Source organism: Aspergillus luchuensis, chromosome 4, assembly GCF_016861625.1.
Source record: "Aspergillus luchuensis IFO 4308 DNA, chromosome 4, nearly complete sequence".
NCBI classification, from domain to species: Eukaryota; Fungi; Ascomycota; class Eurotiomycetes; order Eurotiales; family Aspergillaceae; genus Aspergillus; species Aspergillus luchuensis.
In genome coordinates, this window is record NC_054852.1 from 495,537 (window position 1) to 513,131 (window position 17,595).

General features: G+C 48.7%; 9 protein-coding genes across 9 annotated transcripts; 5 read left to right on the forward strand and 4 right to left on the reverse strand.

Moving 5' to 3' along the window:
* Positions 1-1,574: 1,574 nt before the first annotated feature.
* Positions 1,575-2,339, forward strand: AKAW2_40196S (uncharacterized protein; the record flags this gene model as incomplete). Its single annotated transcript, XM_041688500.1, has 2 exons — positions 1,575-1,603; positions 1,658-2,339. 2 exons carry the CDS (start codon positions 1,575-1,577, stop codon positions 2,337-2,339), a joined length of 711 nt encoding a protein of 236 aa, XP_041542279.1.
* Positions 2,340-2,903: 564 nt separating this feature from the next.
* AKAW2_40197A (uncharacterized protein) lies at positions 2,904-3,567 on the reverse strand (the record flags this gene model as incomplete). The annotated part of the gene is made up of 2 exons (XM_041688502.1): positions 2,904-2,923; positions 2,976-3,567. The coding sequence occupies 2 exons, from the start codon at positions 3,565-3,567 to the stop codon at positions 2,904-2,906; spliced, it is 612 nt and encodes a 203-aa protein (XP_041542280.1).
* A 1,219-nt stretch (positions 3,568-4,786) lies between these two features.
* Positions 4,787-5,605, forward strand: AKAW2_40198S (uncharacterized protein; the record flags this gene model as incomplete). Its single annotated transcript, XM_041688503.1, has 1 exon — positions 4,787-5,605. One exon carries the CDS (start codon positions 4,787-4,789, stop codon positions 5,603-5,605), a length of 819 nt encoding a protein of 272 aa, XP_041542281.1.
* Positions 5,606-6,811: 1,206 nt separating this feature from the next.
* Positions 6,812-7,373, forward strand: AKAW2_40199S (uncharacterized protein; the record flags this gene model as incomplete). Its single annotated transcript, XM_041688504.1, has 2 exons — positions 6,812-6,883; positions 6,939-7,373. The coding sequence occupies 2 exons, from the start codon at positions 6,812-6,814 to the stop codon at positions 7,371-7,373; spliced, it is 507 nt and encodes a 168-aa protein (XP_041542282.1).
* Positions 7,374-8,296: 923 nt separating this feature from the next.
* On the forward strand, positions 8,297-9,371 carry AKAW2_40200S (uncharacterized protein; the record flags this gene model as incomplete). Its single annotated transcript, XM_041688505.1, has 2 exons — positions 8,297-8,483; positions 8,551-9,371. The coding sequence occupies 2 exons, from the start codon at positions 8,297-8,299 to the stop codon at positions 9,369-9,371; spliced, it is 1,008 nt and encodes a 335-aa protein (XP_041542283.1).
* A 500-nt stretch (positions 9,372-9,871) lies between these two features.
* AKAW2_40201A (uncharacterized protein) lies at positions 9,872-10,590 on the reverse strand (the record flags this gene model as incomplete). The annotated part of the gene is made up of 2 exons (XM_041688506.1): positions 9,872-10,130; positions 10,220-10,590. 2 exons carry the CDS (start codon positions 10,588-10,590, stop codon positions 9,872-9,874), a joined length of 630 nt encoding a protein of 209 aa, XP_041542284.1.
* A 646-nt stretch (positions 10,591-11,236) lies between these two features.
* Positions 11,237-12,578, reverse strand: AKAW2_40202A (LLM class flavin-dependent oxidoreductase; the record flags this gene model as incomplete). Its single annotated transcript, XM_041688507.1, has 2 exons — positions 11,237-12,378; positions 12,425-12,578. The coding sequence occupies 2 exons, from the start codon at positions 12,576-12,578 to the stop codon at positions 11,237-11,239; spliced, it is 1,296 nt and encodes a 431-aa protein (XP_041542285.1).
* A 1,335-nt stretch (positions 12,579-13,913) lies between these two features.
* Positions 13,914-14,234, reverse strand: AKAW2_40203A (uncharacterized protein; the record flags this gene model as incomplete). The annotated part of the gene is made up of 2 exons (XM_041688508.1): positions 13,914-13,925; positions 13,986-14,234. The coding sequence occupies 2 exons, from the start codon at positions 14,232-14,234 to the stop codon at positions 13,914-13,916; spliced, it is 261 nt and encodes an 86-aa protein (XP_041542286.1).
* Positions 14,235-15,380: 1,146 nt separating this feature from the next.
* Positions 15,381-16,487, forward strand: AKAW2_40204S (DSD1 family PLP-dependent enzyme; the record flags this gene model as incomplete). The annotated part of the gene is made up of 1 exon (XM_041688509.1): positions 15,381-16,487. One exon carries the CDS (start codon positions 15,381-15,383, stop codon positions 16,485-16,487), a length of 1,107 nt encoding a protein of 368 aa, XP_041542287.1.
* Between the last annotated feature and the right edge of the window lie 1,108 nt (positions 16,488-17,595).

Consider the following 17,595-nt stretch of genomic DNA (forward strand, 5'->3'; position numbering starts at 1 on the left):
TGGGGATACATATTTTGGCTGTGCGCGCATGTAAGTCCCCAGACATGTCTGGCGCACGAAGTAATCACCGCAGTGCCACATCGAGTAAGATGTTTTATCCGCCGAGCGACGATCCATAAAAACCAATATTTCGTAGAGACCAAGCTGATGCTTGTGAACAGCCAGTTTTGGAGATCACAGGAAGTGGACGATCAACATCTTAATTACTGTAAGTTCGATCCTAGCATTGTCCCGTGCAGAACTCGGACTATCTTTTTCCTAATCCATTATCCTGGACTGATACCATAGTGGTATGCACGTCTCCAGAAGTATTAAAGCACCGCCTAATGGACAACGCATGAAAAACTCTACAGTGTTGGTCAGAATGTTCACGTGTTATCCTCCTCAGCACGAGAGCAGAAAGAATTCCTTTCTTCTCTTACCTATAACGCGAGTTGCTGATGGCCACAACCGATTTTGACCAGTCCCTTGTATGGGACGGCGCACTGTCGGGGATACGTCTGTATCTCGGAGCGATAGGGTAAGTTGGCTCCTGCATTTCAACGACTTGGACAAGTCATAACCGTCAATTATCATCCCTAGTCTCGGACTTGCCATCTTCTTGACTGGGGTCGAGGCAAGCATTGTTAGCACATCATTGGTGACCATCACGAATGACCTTGGAGGTTCAGGCCAGAGCAGTTGGGTCATCACATCTTATCTGCTAACTTATACAGGTTCTCTCCTTGCCCAATCCCAGCGTATGCATGGCGACTATTGCTAATTTCTTTGTGTCGTTATAGGATCTTTGGTGATATGGTCCAACTGCGGTACTATTCTCGGTGTCAAGTGGACCCTACTCACCTCCATTCTGTTTTTTGTGATATTTTCTGGAGGCTGCGCCGCTGCAGAGGCCGTGAGTCAGCTGTAAGATGCCGAGTGACTCGTAATATCCTTCCACACCGCTGAATATTGAGAATCGCAGGATCATATGTCGCGCATTTCAAGGCCTAGCCGGGGCTGGCGTCTACTCCTTAACTCTGTTTTCATTCCTTCGCATCGTGCCGTACGAACAATATGACAAAATCAGCTCTGTCGCCGGCGCGATACTGTCGCTCGGCCTTGTTCTCGGCCCTTTATTTGGAGGTGCCATTGCAAGCGGTGGAAGCTGGCGCTGGGTGTTCTTGTGCAAGTAGGTACATCTTACTGTTGAATATACTTGCTCTGATAATCTGTATAGTGTTCCAGCAGGCAGTCTTGCCTTTGTTCTAATATTCTCTGTGCTACCGGCTCGCTTCCCACATCAACCCGAAGCATCAACTGACGAGTCCAGACCAAAGCCAATCAGAATATGGGATAAGATCGTGACTTCTTTCCGACAGTTAGACCTCGTTGGTTCCTTTCTTATTTTTACAGCATGTTCGTTTATCATTGCAGCTCTCCAGGAGGGAAATTTCAGGCTTCCATGGTCCTCCGCAATGGTAATCAGTTTTCTCGTGATCTCAGGATTGTCTTGGATTGCGTTTATCTGGTGGGAGTGGTTTATTCATCGGCTTGACTCCGAGATCATTCCAATGTTCCCATGGAGGCTGACAATGAACCGCGCTTTCATGGGTGCCGCGTTGTATGTTTCCTTTTCTTCCAAGCTAAACAGATCCACTGACGAGTCGACTTCTAGAGGATTCTTTACAACGGGTCTACCCTTGACTGTCTGTGTCCTCAATCTTCCACAAAGATTTCAAACCGTCAACGGAAGCTCACCGATTGGAGCGGGCGTCAAGCTATTGGCATTTGCGCTGAGCTGTCCTATTGGTATCATGGCCTGTTCATTCTTGGCTGGCCGTCTCAGAGTGCCGTTCAGTTACATCGCGTTATTTGGTATTATCTTTCAGGCTATAGGGTTGTTTCTTTTCTCGGGAATCGCGTCTACCACGGAGCTTTGGACGGGCCAATTCGGATATCTGGCACTGGGTGGGCTGGGTGTAGGTCTATCTATGGCTACATTCACCATGATCGCGCCACTTGTGGTGAATGAAAAGGATCAGTCGATCGCCTTGGGAATTGGACTGCAGCTTCGAATGCTTGGTGGTGTTTTGGGCGTGGCAGCGTCAGCTGCTATTCTCAATCATTATCTCCAAAGCCGGCTCTCATCCATCCTCCCACCTGAAGAGCTGAGCGCCCTTTTAGAAACAACCGAAGCAATTCTTACATTTCCACCAGAGATCCAGATTAGTGTCCGCGAGGTTTTCGCAATGGCTTACAGCGCACAGATCAAGCTTTCGGCGGCATTTTCTGTCGCCCAATTGTTGGCCCTTGCGATGATCTGGAGAAGACCGAATATCAGATATCTCAAGGAGTGACGACCAGGCTGGCTTCATCCTGTGGACCATATATCACAGCTACATACCAAGATGATGATTAACTCAGAGCTTGACAGAATTACTCATTCTTATACTAAACAGTGTTCAATAGCTGGTGTGGCGATACGTTTATCTGGCCATCAGGCAAATGCGACTTTTGTCCCATTAGCACATGCAGAATGCCTGAATAGACTGCTCAACTTACCTGGAAAAGGCCAAAAAGAAAAAGGGAAATTGATGTAACGATTGAGAAGCAACACGAGAAACATTGCAAGACTAGACACGCTTATGAACCTAATTGATTTATCTTCAAAAACAAGCCAGGCATTCTAAGGAGTTTTCCTTCCACCGAACCCAACTGAGCCTTCTATGATGTAGAACAGAAAGGCATAATTTAAGGTAAAATCATTTTGAACAGCGCAAAAAAAGCCAATGAGTTGGACATCAAACGCGCAATGCATACAATAGAATCTATGACGTTTGTCAATACACCCCATAGTAACTGATGCATGATTCCTCCACAGTTCGTACGTATTGGCAAAACCCATCACTTGCTGGATTAGTTTAGTTTCTGTTGAAACGCCCTAATTATTATTCGTCAGCTGTGAGATTTCATTGAATGCTAATAGGACTTACCTGTCCGCAAGTCATACCCAGCTCGAACCCATGCATCTTCACCTCCATAAAGATGAACAAGAACGTCAACGAGCTGCTTTGTTGCTCTTGGAACTTCGTCAGCCCTTGGAAGGTATTCTGGGTTCTGAGCGCAGAAGTTCAGGAGAAAGTTAATATCGAATAAGTCAGTCTTCCTCTTGTCCTCCGTAGATCGACCAGTAATTGAGCCACATTTTGCATTGAGAAGCAAAGCTGGCTTCAAAATCTTAATCCCTTCGACTATAATCACCCCCGTGTTGTGATCAAAGGGCTCCTTGAACAAGAGAGGTGGTGTGAGAATCTCTATTTGCACTGGTCTTCGTGTCTTGTAAGTCGTGTGGTTTGTTCTTGCTTCAACCTCGAAGTCAGGAGAGGCGCGCAACAACTGTCTTGCGTTTGAGGTTTTGCCTTGAGAAACCACAAAATCTATATCCAGGGTTGCACGGGTAGAACCAAGAATCACGCATGCGCTGCCGCCAACAAGAGCGTAAGTTTCATATTGAGTGAGTGCATTTGCGACTGCCATTGCGGCGGCGCGTATTTCTGCCGGGGGGTGGAGGTCTGGAGAGGTCATGGTGTTTGCTTGGAAAGGTGAGGCCAGTCAGTAGCTACTCCATGCTATTGATCGACCCTTTTGTCTTACCATCTTACCTTTGTAGAATTATATCACATTTATATAACCCTAGTGAAACCAAGAAAGCAGTTTTTTAGTCTCCTTCCAATATATCGATGCTACCTAGAGCATATAGAAAGCAGTTGAGCGACGGAGGAATACGATCACCAAACACTGTGGGATCTTGATGGCAGCCTAATCAAACTCAAAGCAAGAATGAAGAAAGACACAGGTAGTATATTCGATGTCGCTGCGTTGATATGTCTGGGACAATTGTGCTAGTCATAACCTTGCACTGCTGCCTGAAATACACAAAAGGCTGCAGGTAAGGTGATTGTGACAGTGCCTTCTGCTTCAGCTCCTAGCTACTCGTCTCACATGATGAGAATAAATAGTCCGCCCAGCACTGGAGAAGCTACTATTGATAAATATTCAATTTAGTATTTGATCTATTGCTGGATCTTCAATCCTCTCAATTGAGAACATGTACTGAAAATGCTACGATGACACCTCCTAGGGTAGGAGTGCCAGTTGTTTGAACCATAAACTAGACAGCACCCAACCTTGCGAAACCAAAGAGAACCTATCTACAAAGCACTAGGGATTCAAAGTCCCTTTTGAGGCCAATGGATGCCCGAAGATGGAGTTGGTGAATGAGAGGGAATCAAGGGATGGCATTGGAGCGCCCGCGAAGACCGACGGCGGCGAAGACGGATTACAGTGTTATCCCTTAAGCAGCACGATGGTCAAACTCTATTTATAGCTTCCGCATACCAGGCTACCGTTACGATCAAGCGCTGAAGGGGAACAATAAAAAAGCGGGGTACGACCAAGGGAACTGATGTGGGATTGAAGACGCAAGCAAGGCAAGTCGTGGTCCTTTGGGAGTACAAGTGTTGAGGAACGAGAAGCGATGATGCCAGGCTAGGCTACCGTAAGTAAGAATCAAACAAATGAGCGGGGTGATGCTCTATACTAAATGATTTATACTTGGTTGGGTGGCGATCCAGTCAAGGCCGGATCAACTTACGGCCGAAGCCCTTCTATTGTGCTGGCGCCTATTCCACAAAGTTCATGATTGGATAGCTGTTTCAAGTGCTCGACAAAGCAGCAGCTATTAGCTGCCTCAAGTCTTATTTTGAATCAGCAGCAATTTTAGTCTTTTGTCTTCACAATCTTAATGAAAGATATGGAGTTCAGGCTCAACTATCATGTTGGCACGGGAGAAGGCGGGCGCGATGCAAGATACAATGTTTGCCAAGTGCTTATTGACAATCGTGTCCCGCACGCCATATGGTTTGAAGATGCTCTTGTCCACTTCGATGTTCCTACTGCTGTGTTTGATCTGTATATTCTAGTTATGGACATTGACTTGGCTGCCAATATCCTGGCTAAGGCTGGGTGGCATTTCGATATGCAAGCACCACATCTCATTGGGAATGCGGAGGTGGATTTGTTGGACTTTCCTCAACAGCGATTAATATCCCCGGATGGCGAGACGAGAACGGTTCTCCTTCCCGCGACAGACTGGAAGTTTCCTCTAACGTCCAACACCCGATTGGAATTTGTGCCTTTAGAAGCCATGCCGTCGCTCAAGGTGCCATTTCCGCCATTGGCAGGTTTCTTGGATGCGCTAATCGATAGCTGGCTCGACTGTCCCAGCAATGATGCGATGCTATTAATTGTTCTGGCTTGCCAGATCTCCTATCTCTACACGCATGCTCCGGCTTTAAAACAGAAGTCTTTCGCCGAAGAAATGAAATACGAGCATCGCCAGTTTCAATTCGACGTGTTAGCAGGAATGGAGACTGGGACGTTGCAATTTCGACAGCACCAGCGTGATATTCGGGATGCTTTATTACGCGGCCAGTATACATTGCGGGATTGCTCCGCTTCCCGTGACAATAAAGATTTGTTCGACCCCTTTGGAGGGATCACATTTGAATCAGTTGCGGAGGAGGAGCACGATGAGGAATCTTATGAGTCCTACAAAGATTGACTCCTAAGGGGGTCTGTTGTTGTTAAGCATGTATCAATGACCATATTTCAACGTTTAAATCATACTGATATCCCTGGTTTCCCTGAGATTCAAGACATATCGGACAGAAATTGTGGGTCCATTTTGAACAGAAGAGGCTATAGCGTCATACTATTACGGACTAGTTGCTCCCATACGAATGGTAGTTGCACATAGACGAATGAATGAGTAGCCTTCTATCTGAGAGGGATAATGCGACCGACATCACCTGCATTGATTGGGATGCCATCATCGCGATCTCACCCCGACCTGGCTGTAGGGACGCAACATCTCAAGCATAACTGCCTAGCTGGGGTATCGATACCCTGGGACTGTCGTGAGCGAGGATATAACGGGAAGCTCCACCATGTTGTGCGGACATGATGCATTTGGTGATATGTCAAGCAAAATGGTATGTCAGCTTAGATGGTACATACGCCTCAAACTTGATCTGATTACCCCAAGATGTGCCCGGCTACTGTGGAATAAGGAGTCCAGACCTTTCTTCTCCGAGCACAGAGTTATGCTAGCGCCTCACTCCCCAGGAGCCTTATGGATTGGGCGCTGCCTGATTATGGGCAAAACAGCTGAAGCTGATGAAAAAGCTGATGAAGCTTCTGACATAATAACTCTAATTGACGAAAATAAGGATGCGACCTATCATGGTCTGTGTCACAGTTTGTCAGTCTTTCCTCGTTGTCGGACATTAATCGGTGGACGCATTATGAAATTTCTGCGTCTGGACACCCTGCGGTATAACGCTCTGCTCCTGGAGGCCAACCTAACGTTACATAAGCGCTTCTCAAAATATCGTCGAGGACAAGCTTGTCAGTAGCGTCGACTTAGTTGACAATAAAACCCGTTTTCACAACAAGCCGATGACACTACCACTACCTGCTCATTTCACCATTTCGGTGTCAGCAATGCTACCCGAAAGTTGCACAGTCCACCATGCAGCACCATTATCATGTTTGTGCTGCCATGAGCTTACGCATCGGAACAAGACGGAGACAGTCTGGCAAAAAATTCACAGAAGCCTAAGGATATGTTACATTTGCAGGAAGCAACCTAATATAAATACGTGCTTCTCTCCTACCAGATCTCTATCATCACCAGCAACCACACTCAGCCAAGGAGCAAATAACACATTCCAATATATCCCAAAAGCATTCAAATCTTGTCAACAAAATGAAGGCCCAAATCCTGGCTGTTTTGAGCGTTCTATTCGCTCTTGCTCCCGCCGTACCCACTACGTCCAACGTAAGAAGATCCAGCTCCAGCAAACACTGACTCCAAGCCTACTAACCCATCAAAGAGCAATCAGAATGTCACCGACATCATCAACAATATCCCCCAGTCGCCCAATGGAGTCCTGTTCCTCGGCAATGACGGCGTCTTGAGATCCGTCGATGCAGCCAATCGGGTCGTCTTTTACCAGCAGTTGAGCCCGCAGCAAATCGACCAGTACATCCAAAACCTGCCACAGCGGAATGCGGCTCGTCTTCAACGCGTGTTCCAGGGGGTTGACGGCCGCGAAGTCACGGACCTTGACCAGCTGCTCAACCCTGATTCTGACCAACTACCATCAAGGGCGCCCAGCAGCGTGTCCCAGTCACTGCCCACCGGCACTCAAATGCCAAGCCAGGAAATGTGCAGAACGGTCGACTGTACCTCGCAGAACACCTGTCGCCAGAATGGCTGCAATAGCTGTCTTCAGGCATACCAGATGTCCAATGGCTACTGCCACTAGTTGAGGTTTCAGACCGTGGTGCGGAGTGTTTCACTTGCTCACGCGCCGTGAAAGATCCTGTTTCGCTCGTTTGTCTGGTTTTTCCTGCGGGCTTGTAGTGCCTCTTGTCAATGTTCGTCTGGGTTTGGCCGATACCCGGGTGATGGCAGTCAGCCTGCGCAAAATTTGTGTTTGGATTCTTTTGTGTCTAGTCTGTCCTTAATTTAGCTTATCGAAACAGGAATATATGCACCTAAAACAGAGCCTGTCCAGAGTGAACGACGGAATTTCTGTAGAAAGTATAAGTGCTGGATGCATGATGCAGCCGCAGATATGATCAACGCTTGAGACATGTGTCAAGATCGAAGAACTTTGTGGAACGTAACTTGAAAGAGAAAGAAACGGATAATCATGGGTACAGTAATAAAGACCTACACTGTCTCGTCAGTCACTTCCAAAAAAGAGGCACGTCTTGCATTGTCGTGTCTGACGATTAGACCACGGACGCATATGTATACACAGTACGGTGTGATGTCATCGAGCTTTCGGCGAATCTTCACCACGACTCCATAAATAGAAGTACCGGGGTTTGCACAGCCTTTCCATGCAATTTGTAACCAGAGTCTCCACCGAGTCTATTTGCGATAGACTTAGAGCCGAGGTAGTGCCGAATCTCGGCTTGCCGGCATAGTGGGGTTAGCGGCTATATACTCATCCGGCTCAACATCATCATGTTTGGGAACCTCCAGTCTCCGCTGCTGCCTGATCTTGGATACAAATTGCGCTTCATTGGTACGTTGTAAGAAGATAATCCACATGTCCATTTATCAGAGCGTCTAGTATAGATTGGTAACGTTTCCTCAGTCTTCCCTTAGTCACCGCGTCACTAACACACGGCCATAGTCCCTACGCCGAACACTTCAACCCCGCATCAACTAGCAAACATGCCGCCACGTCTCCCTGAAGGAGGTAAAACCCTGGTCTACTTCAGTGTCGATAGCCATGATGTCAAGCTTGACTACTACCTGCCACCCAATGCGAGCGGGAACCTCCCCGCCATCATCTACTACCACGGTGGCGGCATGACCGCCGGCTCCCGCCGGGGCATGGGATTCCCGCACTGGCTATACAGTACGTCTTCCCCCGTAATACTTCAGAGGCCAAACTAGACAAACAGAATGTCTAACACAGCAAACAGACCACTGCCAACAGAAGAACTACATCTTCATCTCCGCCGACTACCGTCTCTGCCACCCCACCACAGCGCTCGACCAGATTGAAGACGCGAAGGCCATGTTCCGCTTTCTAGCAGGAGACTTCCAGAACTCCCTCCCAGAAGGCACAACCCTCGACACCACCCGCATCGCCGTAACCGGCTTCTCAGCAGGCGGATACTCCGCCCGCGCTGCCTGCATCTACGCCACGCCCAAGCCCGCCGCCATGCTAACCGGGTTCGGTAGCGCCGGCGACTGGCTCCTCGATCATTGGACGACTGGCCGTCCTCCCACTTCAATTGCCAGCATGGTGAACTTGGACGAAGTTCCCAAGCTACTTGCCGACAAGACCGTCGTCAGCGATGACATGCCCGAAGATGGGGGTATGATGACGAACCGATTCGCGCTGACGGTGCGGTGGGAATTGGATGGGACGTTCCTGGATGGATGTCTAGGACGGCCTGGGCTAGGTGCGGAGTTGAATAAGTTGGAGTATGCGCAGCGTGCGGCTGCTATTCCAGAGGACTTGAAGCCAGCGTTCTTGCAGTTGCATGTGACTGAGGAGCATCCGCCTGCGGTGTTTGTGCATGGGACGGCGGACGATGTTGTCCCCGATAAAGAGAGTATTAATCATCATGAGCAGTTGAAGAAGTTGGGTGTTAAGACGGAGTTGTTGCTTGTTGAGGGGGGTGCGCATGGACTGGTGGATTTCAGTCAGGGATTTCCGCCCAAGCCGGCTAAGGGGTCTGTGGAAGCGTATAATCGGGGGCTGGAGTTTATTGATGAGGTTTTCGGTCGAGTTTAGAGTTGCAGAGGTAGCAATGTGGCTCGTGAGGGCTGCATGGATATAAATTATATGGTTCATATGTATGGCGTAGCGACACATTCACTCATAGAGACATCCTAAAACGTTGGAAATGCGATCGTGTGTCGCATTCAGTGCGGGGTGCAGGTGGAGAACTGTGCAGGCTGAGGTGGAGAAGTGGTAAGCTTCCTGCAGCATCTCAGCCTTACTAGGGATATTGCGCCCTCGTGCAGTCTCCAAGAAATTGATATAAATATAAGAAGTTGGACGCTCGAATCGCCATCAAACCACCGCCTATATTTGAACCGCTACCAGAAGATCTCCAAACAATAAACAAGGACTATATACCCGAAATCTCCCATGCATATCACCCCCTGCTGCACACCACCCACCATCTACATAGAACTCTTCAGATCATCCACTCAGCCCACCAGCCAGCCTACCCCACACCCTACACACATATACATACCTAGGTAGTTTAACACCATGCCAAGCTCAATTCACACATCACCCCCATACTCTACCCTCCGACGAAGCAGGTAGTTCTCCTCCTTCAACCGATCAATCTCGCGCTCATACTCCTCCAAAGAATCCGCACTAGCGGATTCCAACTCCTCAATAATCTTAAACACGCGCCACAACCGCAGAACCACGACCAAGGAACCCAGTTCCTCAACCAACCCTCTCATGGCCACATCAATGGCGAAAGCAACAATAATCACCGCTGAATCGAAGATATGGAACTTAGATGAGAAGTAACTGGGATGATACCGTTAGCTAGCTGCAATGCCTCATACCCCGAGCAACCCAACTACTCTGCCTCTGGAAAAGTATGACAAAAGACCTACCTCATCCCAAAACTCCCCACGGCAACCACCAATTCAAGCATAAACAGACACGAAAACACCAATCCCGTAATACTCAGCGCCTCCTGAGCATCTTCCCACCCAGAAGGCACATGCTTGTACTTCTTCTCTAGTTCGCAGACGTGGATTTCAATCAAGAAATCAGCAAAAACACAGGCAACATCTACAGACACAAGGAATAGGACGAGATAGTGACCGAATCGGGAGGAGAGGTAGTTGCGGGCCGACCGGCGGCAGCGTGCAATGAGGGGCTCGGTGGACTGGGTGTTTTCATCGTCGTCGGGGAGATAGATTTGCCCTGGGGGAAGTGGTTGGGCTTCGGAGGCGAGGAGAGGGTCGCTTTGGGATCGCATGGTCTTTGTTTTGTGGGGGGATTTTCTTTGGTGAAGATGGATGAGGTTGGGAGGACAGAGAGAAGATGAGATTGTTTTGATGGGGAGAGAGGTAGCTTGAACGGGTGGAGCGATCGGGTGGGCCGGGTAGATGAACTATCCAGATGGTCGCGTGGTGAGATGTTATTTGCTGCTCGGTTGGCTGGAGGAAAGCTTATCGTGTTCAAGATGCAGCGTGGTGCAGTTCTTGGCGTTACTTTTCAGGTGGTGAGTTTGGATGCCTGGACATGTAGTAGAGTCCTTTGATTTGATTTGAGACTTACATTTTTAAAATTCTCCTTCCCCTTTCTGTTTGTCAAAATGCTCGAGAACTTGTGGTCAATCGACTCGATCAGACCCATATTTTCTTCTGTGAATGTAGAGTGACATGCTTGCTTCTGCTGAAATCTTTACTTTTCCTACTTTTCTTTTTCCTTACGGGGTTTTCTCGTCGTAGCCATCTACCAGTTTGATGCCTTGTATGCCTTATCTCCTAAAGCAAAAAGCTTCATTCAGGTGGGGAAAAACGAACCCTTTCAATCAATTTCTATCAAGCTTGTTTGACAGTTACTATCCATACCCTTCAGCCTACCTGAAAAGTGAAGATTGAGTACATCATGCGTTATCCTCAATTCCCATTCTCCCTCGCCTTCAACTCCCCACGCACCTTAGGCAGCACATACCGCCCATAATCAATCGCATCGTTGAGATTATCATACCCACGAATCGAGATCAATTCCGCACCCAAATCTACATAATCCAAAATCGAATCTGAGATAGTCTGCGGCGATCCGACCAAAGCTGTGGACGCTCCGCGCGCATTCGTCGCCGTGACAGTGGGATACCAGAGCGCGCGGTCCTGGACCTCCCCACGCGCCGCGATATCCAACAGTCGCTGGGACCCAACATTCTGCGGCGGCGGAGCATTGGGTGGCGCCTTGCCCTGTCCATTCGCGCGATGCTCCTTCAACTTATCGAGCGTCTGATACGCCTTGGCCCAGGCCAGCTCATCCGTCTCGGCAATAATAGGACGGAAAGTCACCCAGATACGGGGTCGATCGTTTGGCGCACGACCGGCGCGTTCGGCTTCGGCATAGATCCGATCGATCTGTTCCTTGGTTTCCTTGAGCGGTTCGCCCCAGAGACCGAAGATGTCGGCTAGTGAGCCGCCTACGCGATAGGCTTCATCGGAGGAGCCACCCACCGAGACGGGGATGGTCCCGTTGGGGTTGGCAGGGCGGACACGGTTGCTGAATTGCTTGAAGGTGTAGTATTCGCTCTCCCAGTCAAACGGCTCATCGGATTCCCAGGCTCGGCGGAGAATGCGGATGTATTCTTCTAGTCGGGCGTAGCGTTGGGACTTGGTGAGGAAGTCACCTTCTTTAGCTTGCTCGGCATCGCTGCCGCCGGCGATAAGGTGGACTACGGCGCGTCCTCGACTGAGCTGGTCTAGGGTAGCGAGGGCTTTGGCGGCGACGGTCGGGTAGAGGGTGTTGGGGCGGAGGGCGATGATGATCTTGAGGTTCTTGGTCACCGACGCAATGGTGGCTCCGACGGTAAAGGGGTCGAAATAAGACGAATCGTATGGCACGAGGGTATAGTTGAAGCCATAATCGTCTAGGGATCGCGCATATCGGACGAGGTAGTCGGGGTCAATAGAGGCGTTGGGGATAGGCGCGACCTCAGTCGAGGCGTTGGGGAAGGTAAGGCTGATGAATTCAGTAGGCATGGTGAAAGATGGTTTATAGTCTATGCATTGACACAGCGGCACTGATCAGGATGAGCATAGCATTTATAATCTTCGGAGGGGCTGTACTTCTTGCCCTGGACCCCGCATGGGATGCGCTGCGGTGCACTGAGATGACGCGAGACACTAGGCGATCACGCCTTACATGGCCGATAACGGTCGGCAGTTTCACACATCCGAGTGGACAGATGAGGTTGTAGAAGTCGTCATTCGGGGATGCCATTATGCAACCCAGGATAGATGATTGACACCATTTGGCAGGCTCTTCTGACTGGACGTGCTGTGAGGGATCGGGCCATCGGCGCGCACATACATCCCCTATCGAAAGTCTAAGCTCGACAATCAAATGTTTATTAAGCCACACCACTAAGCGTTATTGGCTGGTTCTATCTGATTTCGGAGATACCGGACGCTGTTTTTTTTTTTTTTTTTTTTTTTTTTTTGATTATAAATAAACCCTCGATTTTGATGCGTGAGTATTGCTTACAATTCCCACCATCAGCAGGCTGTGCAGGATAGTGGCCAATCACGCAATCATCATAGGGAAAGAGTATACATCTTTGTTTACTCGAGGTGACTATCTACGGCCCTTACCGGGATTTACGCTTGTGGATCATATCTGTTCGAGGTCATGGCCGTATGAATAGCTCAGCTGCACCGGGTATGAAGCATACATCATCGATCGGAAGCCAGAGGATATTAAGGCTTCTATCCAGATGCAATGGTACTTGAATACTACTGGAGGTGAAGTGTCGTATATATGAGTTTCTATAGCAGCTCAGATACACTGATGTTAGAGACTGAGGGCATATTAAGACCTAAGGAAAAAAGAAAAAGAAAAAAAGAAAGAAAGAAAGAAAGAAAAAAAGAAAAAGGAAAAGAAATCGAAATCTAAATCAAAAACGAAAACCGATAGCTACCTCAGCACCACATATGGGAAGACCGTCCTTACAATGTGACTGCAACGATTCTTACGAGTAGTCCCTGTTTGATAGTTTTGCTCAGTGAAGGTTGTTGTCCTGACTCAATCAAAGTTTCCCGATGCACAATCTCATCTTCCCTTCAAAAACTCGCATTTCTTCCGGAGATTAGTTCTCCTCTAATTTGATACATAGAAGTTCCGGTAAACATCATGCCATCGGATAGCAACACTGGAGCTTCTACCTCTCACGAACATGATGAAAATGGCCGTCGAAGCGGTCGCAGTAGTGACCGTGACCGTGGCGGACGCGGTGGCTGGAGGCCAAGAAGAGTATGTGTTATATCTTATCAATAATGAGAATCATACATTCCAGTCTTATATCATTATGCTAACAAGGCTTGAATGCAGTGCCGGTTCTGTGGCCGCAGGGGCCATTTGATCGCGAACTGCTACTTATACCGCGGCATAGAATTACTGGTATGTTTCATCCACATTACCTTTTACTATAATTCTGTGGAGTTTACCAAGCTCACTTCTTACAGGGAGCCAGACGCGTTGCGGTTAGCTAAATAGGAAAGGAAAGCATATAATGCAAGAAACTAACTTGTACGATTAGATCGAATGGCGACAGAGACTTCAGCGCCGCCACTACCGTGTTAGTACTCGGCATTCCGATACATTGAATGGCATTAGACTGATTATTGTTACGGCAGCACCGCCAGCAGTATCAGGGCCAGGGTCAGCATTACCAAGACCACCGTCGTCAAGACCAGCAGCATCAACACCAGCAGCATCAACACCAGCAGTATCAACACCAGCAGCACCAACACCAGCAGCACCAATACCAGCAGCAGCAGGTCCAACAGCAGCGAGCCCAACAGCAAGCGCAGGAGCATTCGGAACTGCAAGAACAGCAGGAACAGCAGCAGGAACAGAAAGGACAGTAGAAAAGGACATCCAGGGATATGTGTACTCGATGCAACGGCCATAGTGCTATTGTATACCTATCAAAGATGACATGTGCGTACGGATAACATATCACCTCTTCTCAATGGTCCCATTTCGGAATCTATACTTAGAGCACTCCTCCACATACAAGGGCCGCAATTTCCAGGACACGACTTAACGACAAAAAGAGGAGAATTTAAAGAAAAATAAGCAAGGTCCGTTATCGAAGTCGTCTGGGAATGAACGATAATGGGAGAGCGTCAAAGTGACCAGACGAGAGCATAAGAATTCGCAGACAATCTACCACATTGCTAGATTCGACCTATAAACAGGACTGTGCAGTAGTTAATTCCGGTCATATCTGATTCTCTTCCTGAGGCGGACGCCACGGGCAGGTAGGGAGCAGTAATTGTCTGTAGCATCAAGATAGTGGATGGAACAGCTAGTATCTTATATCGGGACCGAGAGCGGCTAGAAAACATGAACATGAATGAATTCGAACTGCAACACACAAACATGATGGATCATAGGGCGAGATCGCTTTCCAGACACCTTCCAAACCGTTATTTCTTCTGGTCATTGTTAGTGGTGGTGGTGGATAGTGCGACTGATGGTGGAGATTGAGTGTTTCTCAGGCAAGTACCATAAATCTACACAATTAAGGCTGTTTCTTTTCTGTGACAGCTTTGACAGGCGTAAGTGGGATCTGGAGAAGTCGGTCAGGGGGGTATGTTTCAGTAGAGATGTGAGGGGTGTTGCGCTGGTCCCGAAATAGCAATGATCGCCTGCGTGCGGGGAACACATCCCTCCGCATGTTTGTTTGTTCTTTCCTTCTTCCTACCACAAAGTCTTCGTTGGTAGTCAATTTTCCGGGATTCAGGAAGAACATCAACTGATATTGTGACATAACAAGGGGCATATCATTACTTAATATGTTCGAAGGTGGTGAGGGTTGAAGATAAGTTGGGACGGTCCTGCTTATCGCTCTCGGATCTCGGCCTATCTCCATCTGCAAGGGCGCACGGCCTGAACATTCATCGCCAAGGAGGGGCGCCATCCCCTCTTTTAAAACCCCATTCCCACGCTCTTTCTTCACCAATATACACTCTTATCACTCACCCTCCCGCTACTCACCTCCCCTCTGAAACGAAAATCATGTATACTCCCCGAATCGGCGACCGGCTCTCGAGCCTGGATACCCCCTCAATGATCGTCGATCTCGACTTGATGGAATCCAACATCCAGAAACTCTTCTCCGCCCTCCTCCCCACAGGACTGAACATTCGTCCGCACCTCAAAACCACCAAGTGCGCTGCCCTAGCAAAGAGGCTCGTCGCCGCGGGTGCCAAAGGCTGCTGCGTTGCTAAGGTCTCAGAAGCCGAGGCCATCACAGCCGCCGGGTTCGATGACATTCTGATTACATGCGAGATTATCGGCGCACCGAAAGTCCAGCGACTCGTTGAATTGGTGAAGAAACACCCGGGGCGACTGCGTACCGTGGTCGATAGTGAAGTCGGGGCTACGGCCATTAATGAGGCATTGGAGCGGGAAGGAATAACGACGCCCTTGGCGGTGTTGATTGATTTGGACGTGGGGCTGCACCGTACGGGCGTGGCTGATGCGAAGGCGGCATTGGCGCTGGCGAGACATCTGGCTGGGCTGAAGCATTTGAGGTTGATCGGAGTGCAGGGGTATGAGGGACATGTGCAGCATATGCATAGTTATGAGGAAAGACGACAGGAATGTTTGGCATCAATGAAGATATTGACGGAAACGGCGGAGGCGCTGCGCAAGGAAGGCTTCCAGATCGATGTGGTTACTGGAGGTGGGACGGGAACGGTGGAGTTCTGTGCCTCTGTGCCCGGAGTGACGGAGTTGCAGCCGGGGTCGTTCATATTTATGGACACAGATTACCGGAATGCGATTGGAAGGGGGTATTCGAACAGTTTGACGATACTGTCGACGGTTGTCAGTCGGCAAGGGGAAAGACAGGTTACGATTGATGCTGGATTGAAGTCGTTGACTACGGATAGTGGGTTGGCAGAGTGCAAGGATTCCAGATATACTCATCAGAATTTGGGTGATGAGCATGGTGCGCTGAGTTGGGACGAGGGGACTCCGGATCTGAGAGTTGGGGATAGGGTGGAGATGATCCCGAGTCACATTGATCCGACGATCAATTTGCATGACTTCTATTATGCTCATCGGGGTGGAGTCATTGAGGAGATCTGGTCCGTGGATGCTAGAGGGAAGGTTCAATAGATAGCGTTCTTGGTATAGATTCTACTACCGACCGAATACAATTCTTCAATTGAGTACCTCTGCATGCCGCATCATAATTCTATCGAGCACACTTCCAGGTTGAGATTAAGAGTAAGTATGAATGAATTGGAGTTGTATGTCCCGAATGCGTTAAAAGCACAGACTTGCTACCGTAGTTGGCCCGCCACGGAGTCTTTCATTTAGTGCAGCATAGTGAAATCTAATCTGGCAGTAGAACAGATCACTAACTCAAAGAGAGCCGCTTTCTCGTAGAGAAAACCATGGATCTCGCAATGATGTGCCTGCATGCCAAGAACAATATCTGCAACCGATTCAGAAGTGGATATCCGTCAGGCTCACGTTGAATTAGAGCAAGATATCAATAGTAGAGCTCGAGGTGTGTCTTTAGAGTATAGTTAAGATACTGGCTGATAATTTAACATTCCTTTTAGGACATGCTTCTGAACAATGCGGAGAATGGGAGATACAATGAAGGTATTTCCTTGGAATCGAAGTGGGTCTTAACTTTCTTCCAGCTGTTGCAATACCATCCATTTCAGCCCCCACTACTAAAAGTGGATTTGGTAACCAGAACATGAACCATTACCAATGTTATCTCTTCCCCAGTAGATAACTCCTATCATTAATCACCAGTATATGCAATCAAGCTGACTTGCTCGGGGTATAGAGTGACTGACTCATACGGTTCTCATTCTTCCACTTTAATCCATGTTTTCCGCGGATATGTGATACTTCGGCAGCCACCGTCCCTAAGATTCCTTGATTTGACGGAGTTGACCGATAGCTGGTGACTACTACCGATGCAAGTAGGAGCTCAGACCCTTGATCAACCACTGGCCTTTGCAATGGATCTTGTGGGGAAGACCATCGAGACCCTGAACGGTCCTGCGGATGGGGCTCTCACTTCCCGTCTCCCGTTTTCCGCCATGTAGATCCTTCCTCCCCGTGAGAATTAGTTAACAAAAATAAAGTCGTCTCCTCCAGGCACACGGGGAGCGGCGACCGCCGACAGCCTCAGATCTAACAGTTAAGTGCTTGATTATGCTTGATTACTCGATTCTTCACGGAAGGCGTGCGGGGTGGACCA